General features: G+C 35.0%; 2 protein-coding genes across 3 annotated transcripts; both read left to right on the forward strand.

Moving 5' to 3' along the window:
* Positions 1-21: 21 nt before the first annotated feature.
* Positions 22-6,071, forward strand: LOC110714263 (subtilisin-like protease SBT4.14). Its single transcript, XM_021892761.1, has 11 exons — positions 22-195; positions 335-429; positions 521-618; positions 762-905; positions 1,241-1,346; positions 2,770-3,283; positions 4,221-4,315; positions 4,439-4,663; positions 4,764-4,872; positions 4,965-5,178; positions 5,272-6,071. The coding sequence occupies exons 1-11, from the start codon at positions 91-93 to the stop codon at positions 5,805-5,807; spliced, it is 2,241 nt and encodes a 746-aa protein (XP_021748453.1). The 5' UTR covers positions 22-90; the 3' UTR covers positions 5,808-6,071.
* Positions 6,072-8,439: 2,368 nt separating this feature from the next.
* Positions 8,440-11,585, forward strand: LOC110714166 (subtilisin-like protease SBT1.1). Of its 2 annotated transcripts, none has more exons than XM_021892640.1 (3): positions 8,440-8,497; positions 8,872-9,643; positions 9,822-11,585. In XM_021892640.1, exons 2-3 carry the CDS (start codon positions 8,886-8,888, stop codon positions 11,401-11,403), a joined length of 2,340 nt encoding a protein of 779 aa, XP_021748332.1. In that variant the 5' UTR covers positions 8,440-8,497; positions 8,872-8,885; the 3' UTR covers positions 11,404-11,585. The 2 variants fall into 2 exon arrangements, with proteins under 2 accessions (XP_021748332.1, XP_021748331.1); XM_021892639.1 differs by having other exon boundaries at positions 8,441-8,497; positions 8,866-9,643.
* The last annotated feature ends 1,835 nt before the right edge of the window (positions 11,586-13,420 follow it).

A 13,420-nucleotide genomic window follows, 5' to 3' on the forward strand; every position in this document is an offset into this window, starting at 1 on the left:
AAGTAAATAACACATTCAATTCGCATAAATAGATAACATAAACTACACCAAAGCAAAGCACACACACTATTTATTTTTGACAAAGAAGTCATGCCTTCAGAATTAGGAAACTTCCTCAAAATTCTTCTCATCATCTTCTTTGTTTCATTCTCCAATATTTTAGCTGCCACAATCAACCAAAATGACGACCAAAAGGTTGCATGGCAGCTACATATTGCTTTAATTTTTCATCAAATTTATATATATACTTTGTAATTAATTAATTAAACAGCCATAATATGTATAGAAGTATATAATATAATTAATGTGGTTTTATTTTTCTTATACGGTGTAGAAATTTTACATTGTTTACTTGGGAAATCATCCACCAGATGATGAAGCAACGGCGAATCGAGCACATATTAATGTACTCTCTAATCTAAAAGGAAGGTTGGTCCATTGTTATATGGTTTAGTTTATGATCATCTTTGTTGTAATTTATAAGTAGAACTAATTATTGATGTATTATTTTATTTTGTAGTGAATTCGAAGCTAGAGAATCAATAGTTCATAGCTATCATAGAAGCTTCAATGCGTTTGCTGCAAAATTATACAATTATGAAGCAAAATCATTGTCTGGTTTGTACTAAATTATTATATATGCAATCTTATAACTAAATAGTTTTATAATTTTATTTAATTTTTTTCTATTGTTTAAAAAATATAATGGTTGGAATTTATATTTGAGATGAATATTAATTAAGTTAATATAATTTTTGTAGATATGGAAGAGGTACTATGGATATTTGAAAACAAATATCACAAGCTGCACACAACAAGATCATGGGATTTTATTAGATTTCCTCAATCAGCTAAGAGAAAATTGAAGACTGAGAGTAATATCATTGCTGGTCTTTTTGATACAGGTAATTAATTTTGGAAATTTTATATTACTAGACTAATTAGGGATTTAGTAAGTGCGGTAATATGTAGGTTTAGATCAATGGTATGGTATTATTATAAGTCTGTTTTAAAGGTGATTTTGACTTTATGAGTGATACTAATAATTTTACAAAAAAGTTACATATCATATTGTAGGATGAAATTTTATTCTTATAACATCATTTTATTAGTGATGCGCAAAACTTTTTTTAGTCTTACAAAAACAATCATTGTTTATCTATCGTCATTTTTCACTCCCTAAAATAAAAACCGAGACTAGATTATGAAATTGTACTTAATTACTGGTTATTTGTTATAGGGATCACTCCAGAGTCAGAGAGCTTTAAGGACGATGGGCTTGGACTACCCCCAACAAAATGGAAAGGAACTTGTGATCACCATGCTAATTTCTCTGGTTGCAACAAGTAATTTTACTTAAACTATTTATCTCATATTACATGCATAACTTGTCTTGTATGATAGTTGAATATTGATTATCGAATACATCACATCAAATCTCGTATACTTAAGAGGTTCAAAATCAACAAACTCTTTGAGACTTTAGCCCATAATTTTAAGTCGAGTTGACTCATTTATATGTAAAAAGTTCAAATTCATCTAGTCTTTTTGTTGATTATATTACTTAAATAATTTAGAGTCCAATAAAGGAAGTAGAAGAACAATAAAGAGGTTAGTGACCAGTGACCATTATGCCCTAAGTGGAAAGGTGACGATTGATCCAATAATTTAGGGTTTGGTGCATGAGCACATTTGCACATGCTTCCCAAATTTGAGTAATCGTAAATTTTGGATAATGCATTTAGTTAATATATTATTATAATAATGCACCCATTAACAACTACATGCTACGGAGTATATATCATTATAATAGTACTTTTCTTTTAAAGGTACTTATTCTTTCTTGAAGTGCATTTTATTGGCTTAATGTTAGGATTACCCTTCGAGTTTCCGAATAGTGCATTGACTTTTGGTTGGTAGAAAGCTAGAAATATAAAGGATATGAAATTAAATTATTATTCCAAGTATCTTTGTAGCATGCAAACTATACCTTTTTTCATAAAAAATGCTATGGTTATTTGGTTACTGGTTAGTATGGTAGCTATCCAATCAAAGAGGGCTCAGGGCTGTTTTAATTTGCAAATCATAATACCAATTACAATCATGGAATATACAATTATTATATGTACTCTTGGAAATACATATCTATACAGAGTGCGTGTACACACATACATGCGCGTAGCCATGTAGGGTGTAGCGATTAGTGACGAATCAACACCTCCATCCAAACCTATCATAACCTTAATGAAGTATTTGCAATTAAGCAAATACAAAGTACGGAGTATTAGATAAGTAAAAAGTAAAAATAAAAATTTATATCACGGGTTCACCTCTAGCCCTCTAGATGTTGTAAGCAGTGTCATAGTTCTACATATATATTCACAATCATGAGCTTAATGTCATTACTTAAGTGAAGATTAATAGAATTATAGGATTGTCTAGTCATATACTCAGTATTGGTTGATGTCAAATGGCTCCAAAATGATTCATCGAACTACATAGAGTAGGTTATATCTTAAACGTATAAGGCAGTCGTTACACACGAGCTAAAAATCTTTGTTTAAAATTACCAACAATCTAAGTTCTTTTTTATACCACAATAGTTCTCATTTTCAAAGTACAAGTTGTAATATTTAAGTGGTTCACAAAGTTTTATATGTGGCTGAGTCATTTCCATTTATCTAGTGGTAACACTTCACCTCAAGGTTGAAAGGTAAATCCAGTATCAGACTCTCAGTCACTCACATTCATTTCTCCTTAAACATGCAGCAAAATCGTAGGAGCCCGCTACTTCAAACTCGACAAGGTCCCGGACCCTTCCGACATCCTCTCCCCCATCGACGTCGAAGGCCACGGCACTCACACCTCCTCAACCCTCGCCGGAACCCTAGTTCCCGATGCTAGCCTCGCCGGTCTCGCCGCCGGAACTGCGCGCGGCGCCGTCCCCTCCGCCAGAATCGCCGTCTACAAAGTATGCTGGGCATCCTCCGGTTGCTCCGATATGGACATTCTCGCCGCCTTTGACCACGCCATCTCCGACGGCGTTGACTTAATCAGTATCTCCATTGGTGGGCCATCTTCCGGCTATGTTTCCGACTCCATTTCAATTGGGTCTTTTCATGCTATGAGAAAAGGGATTCTTACTGTTGGGTCTGCTGGAAATGATGGGCCCACTTCTGGGACTGTTGCGAATCATGCTCCTTGGATGTTGAGTGTTGCTGCTAGTGGGATTGATCGTGGGTTTCGTAGTAAGGTTTCTCTTGGTAATGGAAACTCAATTTCGGTAATTTTCTTGCCCCCCTTTTCAGGTTGTTTGATTTGTGCAATTTGTTGTAAATTAGGGGTTTTTGATCATGTTTTGTAACTTTTTGATTTGGGGTTTTTGTTTCATGAGGTGAAGGGTTTGTTATTTTGGTACTTTTGATTAGATTAGAGATTGTTTTGGTTATGAAGGTGAGGATTCAATTCATCTATCTTTTTGTTAGGGGAAAATCCAAGTTGATTTAGGCGTATGTGAATTTGGGAATGTGGTTTAATTAAGCAAAATGTAAGAATGCTGGATTTTATATATGATTAAAGGATGATGAGCACGTTTCATGTGGCCATTATGTGTGACTAATGGCGGTGTTTTTGGGATTGCAGTGATTAAAATGGGGCATTTTGTAGATAAAGTTTCATGTGAGTCCACTTTCAGAGAATGGTTTAGGGTTAGAGGGCGCTTATGAGTGATCGATAACTTGTTTGATGTTGGTTCAGTGTGTAAGGGAGTGTCTGAGTGAGCTTACAATAATGATTCTATGCTGAGCACAAAATGGGGTTGAAATAGAGAGAAGATGAAAAGGTAAAGGAGCTTAAGGACTTGCATTCTCTGATGTTTGTTCAAATTAGGACTGGTTTTTGAAGGGGTTGTTTTGTTAGTACAAAGTTTTAAAGAACTCAAAAACTCAAATGTAGTAAAAAGGGGGAAAGACCTTGTTAACATCAGGATGCTTGTACATTTTTGGCTGAATGCTATAGTCATCTAATCAAAACTATAGGCATTACGTATCTGTAGAAGGCTATTAGATAGCTCATCTTTGTTAAAGTGCACTTTAGTTATAATGTTTCTATTATTTCCTTCATTTTAAAACAAATTCTTGTTTAGGAGCAAGCTACACTTAGATTGTCATTGACAGGAAAGGAAAATTTCTCCTTTTACTGACTATTTGCCTGTTGAGCAGGGGGTTGGGATAGACTTGTTTGATACTGGGAAATCATATAGTCTTGTTAGTGGTGAGGATGCGGCAAAGAATTCAGAGAACAAGGAAAACGCAAGGTACTTCATCCTATGGACTCCAAGTTAGCCCAGTGAGACAGTGACTTTTTCCATTGAAAATGAGTCCCGCATACAGACAATCTTCTTCTATTTTTGACTAAGAAAATTGCAATGCTGATCCAGATACTGCATGGAAGATTCAATGAGCCCTTCCAAGGTGAAAGGAAAGCTTGTTCTATGCAAGCTACAGGACTGGGGTGTTGATTCAGTGGTGAAAGGAAATGGGGGCGCTGGTGCTATCGTCACAAGTTCAAGGTTTCTTGATGTTGCTATGATATTCATGGCACCAGGAACCATAGTTAATTATACTGTTGGTGAAAAGATTTATGACTACATCCATAAATCAAGGTATATAATATCTATCTTATCAAGACAGCTAACTTTGGGGTAACTTAATGGAAATAAATTAATGGAAGTAAATTATTGATTTTCTTGTGTGTTATGGCAGTTCACCGACGGCAACCATATACAGATCCCAGGAGGTAAATATTTCAGCTCCATTTATCGGTTCATTCTCATCTCGAGGTCCAAATCCAGGATCTTTACGACTTCTTAAGGTACATGTTAACATCAATCACTTCTGTGTTATTCTGGTAAACTGATAATGATCTGCAATTTGACATTTTAACCCGTATTTATTCACATATAGCCGGATATTGCTGCTCCTGGAGTTGACATTTTGGCAGCTTATACCCCCTTGAAGTCATTAACTGGACTAAAAGGTGACAACCAACATTCAAAATTCAGTCTCATGTCTGGAACATCCATGGCATGTCCCCATGTTGCTGGGGTTGCTGCCTATGTCAAGTCATTTCATCCAAATTGGTCACCTGCTGCCATTAGGTCTGCCATCATTACTACTGGTATGAAGGGCAAGTTAACTCTTCAGTGGTTTATACTTTTTTTGGGCTTAATGCTTGAGTCATGAATTTGGCTAAATCTTCTCTTTTTAACAGCGAGGCCTATGAGCTCAAGGTTAAATAAAGATGCTGAATTTGCTTATGGTGCTGGTCAAGTGAATCCACTCAAAGCAAGGAGTCCTGGCTTAGTGTATGATATGGATGAAATGCCTTACATCCAGTTTCTGTGCAAGGAGGGATATAGTGGGGCTTCTTTGTCTGTTCTCGTTGGTTCAAAATCCATCAATTGTTCTGCTTTGCTTCCCGCATTCGGCCATGATTCTCTCAATTATCCTACGATGCAGCTGAACTTGAAGAACAAGCAAGAGCCAGTAATGACAGTGTTTCGCAGAAGAGTTACTAATGTGGGTCCCTCAAATTCAGTCTACAACTCCATTATAAGAGCCCCCAAAGGTGTGAATATTACTGTGAAACCTACAAGTCTATCATTTTCTCGTGCCTTGGAGGTGCGGAGTTTTAAGGTTGTGGTGAAGGCAAATCCCCTTTCAGGTGCAAAAATCTTATCAGCTTCTCTCATTTGGAAAAGCTCCCGTCATGTTGTTAGGTGTCCAATTGTCATTTATAAAACATAGAAGTATATATTTAGATGTATGAGAACAAAGAAGAGAGGTGATACCTTTAATTATTTGTTAGTAACCAATAGGATGTATGTTATAGGCTTGTATATAACAGAGGACTCATAATGGAATAAATTATGCTGACTGGATCTGTCCTTCAATTCTGAAAGTAGTTTCTATTACCCGTGTAAAGGTTTTTCAGAATATCCTTGCTTGACACTTGTACTATGTACAGTATATGTTTTTGCATTCGCTGATCAAGCATGTTTTCCTTTGTAATTGCAATGCTCTAAATGGAGATTAAAATTATGTCAGGGATCAAATTAACTGACTGTTTTGCATAGTTACTGACTGTTTTGAGTGGTTGGAAAAGCGCGGATTCTTGTTGAAAAAGGTTTCTGCTTTCAGTGTCAGATTGTAAGTAACCCCCTTGTAAGGCAGCTTTGTTGCATTCAGAAACCACCAGTAGTCCAGTATGTTCAGGACTCCAGGATGAGTCATGTGGCAAGGAAAATCCTTAATACTCATGCTGCATTAAGTAATAAAAACTGTCATCTCTGTTACATACTCACTTTCTGAAAGGGAGAAGGTCGGATGTTCAGACTCCAGCAGAAATTTCAATAACTGTCAGAGACTGAAAGACAGGTTTGCAACTGCATGACTCTTGTTCTCTTGCAGTGTTTATATAAGACTTGACTGCCTGAGTATTAGATCATGATCGTATGACTTAACAAAAATTAAGGTCCATCGCGTGAGTCTAGGATTTTTTCTAATAGTACACCAAGAAAGTAATTTGACATATAGAAAAAATGTATGTAATATTACAGAATTTCCTAATTGTACTTCCAGAAAGTGATTGAGGACTAATTATTGCTATGAACAATGTTTAATACAACTGATTTTTATTAAGTCATTTGTACTGTGCTATTTGAATGCAGGGACATTAATTTTGAAGTTGAGAGAATGTTAGCAAGAGTAACGTGTACTACTTCAATAAAAACCACGTTTTTTTTGTTTTGTTGTCCTATTTTTTTAATATTTTTTTCCTGCTGTTTTGAGAACAAAGCATTGCTGATCAGTAAAGTTCAGCAACAGAGTAGTGTTTGCTCAGTAGAGTTATTAATAAAACCCCAAAGTCAGATATGATCAAATGATGAATCGTTGAATTTGTGAATTGAACTACTATAGATTGGAACTCTGATTTTTTTTAATTATTTTTTTAATCATAATACAGTACCCACCAACATTAATCATGAATCAAACTTGTTTCTTCAGGAAAAAGCAAATTATGCCAAATATCAGGCATTTCTCAGCCTGACTCAATGATGAGAGCTAACCAGACTTCAAAGTAAAGTATGTGTATTTAACTCACTTGATTAATTATGTTTCCTCATCTCGAGCACTTGTAGTCTCTTAACATGCTGGCGTATTATGTCCATACCTATGAAGTTTATATTGCTAGAAGCATCCATGAGACGACAGCATTTCGTTACTAGAATGTGATCAGTTGGAGTTTTAACAAAGAACTGATATTATTGACTAAGTATTAATAATTGAAAAGGTGAGACAGTATGATTTTACTTAGTTACAGACAATTATGGGGTTGAGTTATATTTTTGTGCTTCAAATTGAAATTTTGATGTTGTCAGGCTTCACATGCATTTTTGCATGGTTGGTGAAAAACCATCATGCTACTTTTTTCTACATGCCCATCCTTGTATTTCCTTAGGTAAGACTCAAAGGAAGTTATTTCATAATGATCCTTTTTGTATCATACTATCATTGTGGAGTAACTATCTAGCATGCTTTTCATCAATTAGTTCATCAATTTTGTAATCCTTTTCCTATCTTAAGAAAGTAGCACTTAACTTTTCACTCTTTCTCTTCATGAGCTGCACGTTCATACGTTACTTGTCTACCGACTCAATCCTCACTGAAATATGACATTGTACAAACTAGTAGCTCAACGTGACATGGAAATAAGCTCCTTAAAAATTAGAAGTCCAGAGATGGATGTCAAATTGTTCATACCAGAGTGTCAACTGTCAAGGATCAAAGACAAATACTTGAGGTGAAACGAAGAGTTTAATATAGATAAGAACTTGTTAATTAGCGTTAGAAGTTTCCCTTCATATTTTTTTGGGATGGATGTGTGTGAGTGTGTCTAAAATAAGTGAGCTACTTACCTTATCTGTTTTAGGATTTTGCTTATGATAGCTGAGGGTGGTCTTATACTTATATGCCGAGCAATTATTACCATGGCGACATGGCCTCATTGAAAGAGTACTCTATATTCAGTAATTCCTTTTTTTCCTACTAGGATCAAGTGAATCTTACTCAGTTTAATAGTTTTTGGATCCATGATGAACTGCAAATTTTGACTGATTTCACCTTATCAAATACATCTCACTACTCTTACTAAACAATCTGTTGATTAGTAGATTACCTCGAGTGCTTAATTATAATTTTATGTCAGTTTGGTAAACTTTTCCGAATGAGGCAGCTAGGCCATAACATTAGCTTACAAAATAATCACATCTCTTACATAAAAAGGAATTCATCATCATTACATAGCATTAAATGTAAATAAAGATCTGTAGTGCCGTTTTCTCTAAGTGTATGGCTTGCTTATATAAAGAATCCCATTTCGAGAAGTTATGCACCATCCTCTTTTTCATTTACTTGTGGTGGGTGCAGAAAGATAGGTAACTTCTGCCTCTGCTCAAAAATAATATCTTCATGAATGTTGCTACCTTTTTTGTTTGTGTCGAGTTTGATCCTATGCGATCAGTATCTTTCTACATAGTATCTTGGATTAGTTTCTTCTAGCATAGGAATGTTTTATCTGTCACCAGTTCTGTTAAGTTTAGTGCAAATGCTGATATATTTTGTAGTTATCAAAATCTATATATAGTTTGCCTATTCTCCAAATTTTGCCATTTCTTTTTCACAGTTTCAAATAACTGTTAGTTCTATACATTTAACTTCATAATTCTAAGTTAATCTTAACTTTGTCATGCTTTGCTCAATACTTTGGATTATCAAGAAATAATTGCTTACTAAATTGTTGCAGTTGCAGGTGCAACCATCAATATGGTACCAATGAGGATGGTGTGCCAGATAATTCTATTGGGTCTGGTAGCAGCAACGACATTTGCATTTGCTGACAGAACAACGTACATAGTTCACACTGAGGATTCTAAAATCGTTGAGCTGCAGAGTTTGAACAAGCAACCCCGAGAATGGTATGAAACAATTCTTAATTCTGTTATCAAACCAGCAGCCCAAGATGATGGAGATGAAGAATCATTGGCCCCTGAGCTTCTTTACACCTATGAGACTACCATGACCGGTTTTGCTGCTAAGCTTACCACAAAACAATATCAATCCTTAACTGATATTGACGGGGTACTTTCTGTTGCTCCTGATGTGATGCTAGATCTCCACACCACATATTCCACCCATTTTCTTGGCCTTGAATTTGGCCGAGGTTTATGGAATTATTCTAGCTTGGCATCAGATGTTATAGTAGGTGTTCTTGACACAGGAATTTGGCCAGAACATATCAGTTTTCATGATAGAGGAGTTAATCAGGTTCCTGCAAGATGGAAAGGCACTTGTGAAAAAGGTGCAAACTTTTCAGCTTCACACTGCAATAAGAAGCTTATAGGTGCCAGGTATTTCCTTAAAGGATATGAGGCTATTAATGGAAGAATCAATGGAACAGATGACTTCCGGTCTGCCAGGGACTCCAATGGCCATGGGACTCACACTGCATCCACAGCTGCAGGAAATATAGTTCCTGGAGCTAGCCTCTTTGGCATGGCCAACGGTGTTGCCAGTGGAATGAGGTACTAACAGCTTGATGATATGTTTCACTAGATAAAAAACAGTTTAAACAGTTTCATGTGATTCAAGCCATATGCAATTTTTTTTTTTCATTCAATTCTTTTTTTTTTTTTTGGTTAATAGTTCATTTATTTCACTGTCACTTCTATTAAAATTGACTGTTTGCACATTTTTTAACAGGTTTACATCAAGAGTAGCTGCATATAAGGTCTGCTGGGACAGGGGCTGTGCTAGCTCTGATATATTAGCTGCTATAGACCAAGCAGTAGCTGATGGTGTTGATGTTCTTTCTCTGTCCCTTGGAGGATTACCAAGGCCTTATTACCAGGACAGCATGGCAATAGCGGCTTTTGGAGCCATGGAAAAGGGAGTTTTCTTTTCATGTTCTGCAGGAAATTCTGGCCCAATCCCTTCATCTGTTGGCAACATGGCACCATGGATGACGACTGTTGCAGCTAGCTACACTGACCGAATCTTCCCTACTAAAGTTAGGCTAAGTAATGGCAAAGCTTTCAAGGGTTCATCTCTTTATTCTGGTGCAAAGAAGACTAAGCAGCTCCCAATTGTGTACAAAGAAACAGCTGGAGGCAACAGGGCTGAGTTCTGCATCAATGGATCCTTATCTTCCAGCCTTGTGAAAGGCAAGATCGTCCTCTGTGACCGTGGTCTAAACGGAAGAACTGAGAAGGGATTTGTGGTAAAATCAGCAGGAGGAGCTGGGATGATACTGCTTAATAGTCCCATTCAAGGGGAAGAGCTTTTTGCTGACCCTCATGTTTTGCCAGCTACCACAGTAGGCTCTACAGCTGCTAAGGCCATCAAGGGATACTATGCTCAAAACAAAAACTTAACAGGTTCAATCTCATTTTATGGAACGAGATATGGAGCACGAGCCCCTGTAGTGGCCGCTTTCGCATCTCGAGGCCCAAGCCTTGTGGATCCCTATGTTGTCAAGCCTGACATAACTGCCCCTGGGGTGAACATTTTGGCTGCTTGGCCTCCAATTATTTCACCGACTGAGCTAAAAAATGATAACAGAAGGGTGCAGTTCAATGTAGTCTCAGGTACTTCCATGTCTTGCCCTCACCTTAGTGGTATAGCTGCATTAGTAAAATCAGTCCATAAAGATTGGTCACCAGCTGCAATAAAATCAGCCATCATGACATCTGCTTATACTCATGACAACAAAGAGCATCTCATTTCTGATGCATTTGTATCTAAAAGTACCAAATTCGCGACCCCTTTTTCATTTGGGTCAGGTCATGTGAACCCCGAAGGAGCTTCTGATCCGGGGCTAGTATATGACATCAGTGCAGAAGACTACTTGCACTATCTATGCAGTATCAATTTCACTAATGCTCAGGTCTCCATTTTGGCAAGAAAGAAGTACAGCTGCCCAAAAGAAAAGAAGGGAAATTCCCTTCAGCCTGGTGATCTGAATTATCCTTCTTTTGCTGTTATTTTCGAAGCTTTTAAGAAAGGAAAGACCACATTTACTTACAAGAGAACAGTAACTAATGTAGGAACTCCTAAGATTAGTTACAAGGTTTTTGTAGAGAAACCGAAAAATGTCAAGATTAGTGTTGAACCCAAGGTGTTAAGTTTTAAGAAACTTGGTGAGAAGCAAAGTTACAAGGTGAGTTTTACAGGATCAGGAGCAAATATCACAACCAGGGCAGGAATTTCGAAATTTGGATCATTGGTTTGGATGGGTGGACATTATAGTGTTAGAAGTCCTATTGCAGTTACTTGGCAGCAGTAATCTCAAGAGTTCTCTTTGTTTCCACAAATATGATTTGGGTTAACAAAATTGTTTCTGCTTAACTTAACACCTTTCAATCCTTAAATGTATTCAGACTATTTATTTGAAGGGTAAATTTGTTCTTAATGAAAATTATCTATTGATTTGTGCTTAATTTGATTTGCTTAGTAGATTGATTTGGGACAATTTTTTCTTTGTGCTTGTCACTTTGTTCAGTTTTCATGGAAGTTTAGTCTATATACCCTACTCTTTTAATTTTTACGATCCCAATATAGCACCATATTAAAGTGAGACATATGTTACTTATTGTAAAAAGTCAAAACAACGTATCTATTAAAAACGGATGAATATGATACTCATTGACTTATACTCCAGTATATATATATATATATATATATTTTTTTTACATAAAGTGTATAAAAACAAGACAATACATCTAGAATTCTTTATTAAAATAAAAAAAATGCGATAATGTGTAAATTTTCCCAAATTTTCAATAAGTACTCATTCATTGTCCACTCTTGGCTAGTTTAATCTTTCTTTGATGGCACATTTTTGTTGCTCAAGTTTATTATGACAATCTAGACAAAAACAAGTAATTACTTAATTAATAATAGTAATGTGTTTGGAAGTTTGGTGACAAAACATAATCATCCACTTACTAATGCCTAATAATTTAGGCTATAAAATAAACAAATAATGCCCTTAAATAATAATTTTGTCTTGCAGTGCATTCTTTAACTAGGTCTAAAAATTAGGGCTAGTGTAGTGGATACTGGATAGACATGATCATCCACTTTCAAATAGAGTCAAAGGAAACCTTTTTCCATTTTTTTTCTTCCACTTTGACAAGAGTAATTCTCTGTATTATTTGATATTTTACCAATTAAATTAGTTGACATCTAAAGAAAAAATTAATTCAATATTTACCTTTTAATGTTCATTGAATACTTGCCAATGAACCACTAATTGATAATTATACGTGTAAAACTATTAATGAATTTTGCCAATGAATTACCAATTGATAAAACTATTTCACGCATAAGATATTTTAGGGCATATATATAATTTACTACTCCCTACTCCATATATAATAGTTCTAGTTTAGTTAAACTTAAATTTATTGTCAATACTCATTCATGATAATTAAATAAAGTAATATATATATATATATATATATATATATATATATATATATATATATATATATATATATATATATATATATATATATATATATATATATATATATATATATATATATATATAAAACCATCTTTTGTGACTAATGTGAACTAATTATATCGTACTGTATAGTCCATTGAGATAAAATCTATTTTTTTTTTTTTTTTACGGAGTAATTTTTGTACTTTGGACTTTGAGCATTTTTGCCACATGTTAAATGAGGTCTCATTTGGATAGTGTTTTTTTTCTTTTTCTTTTGTAAACACTTTTTTCCCCTTCTTTTATAGTCTTAAGGAATTAATATTAATGCCTTTTTAGTTTAAAAAAATTAAATATCACACAAAGTAATGAAGTATGGAGTAAGTCTATTTTACCATAAGTCTACCCACTCAATACATAAAATTCCAAAGTAACTTATTGAGATTTTCAAACTAATTGAAAATTTCAATGGCTTATATGAAATGTCCAAATATTTATACACACTTATATAAAATGTCCAATAACTTATATTCGTCTCATCATGAGTCTGAATTCATCATACGTACTCTGTTAGTATATAAAATTCACCCAAATCCATAAGCCTCTGATTACTATAAGTAATAAGCTTATGGGTGTAGTTTTTAGTTGAATTTCCACCACATATCTTCTATGGGTTTGCTTTCTTCTTGTCCATACATATGGATGGCAATTTATATACTATTAAAATAAGGGGCAAATGAGTTAGGGTTACACAGTTTAGTATGATGTACATAAGATAATTTACTTTACAATACTAGTCGTACTTTAATAATTTGTATGGAGTACTTCATGCATTATGTTTCAATATAATGGT

The sequence above is a fragment of the Chenopodium quinoa genome, unplaced genomic scaffold (assembly GCF_001683475.1).
Source record: "Chenopodium quinoa cultivar QQ74 unplaced genomic scaffold, ASM168347v1, whole genome shotgun sequence".
Classification (NCBI taxonomy): Eukaryota; Viridiplantae; Streptophyta; class Magnoliopsida; order Caryophyllales; family Amaranthaceae; genus Chenopodium; species Chenopodium quinoa.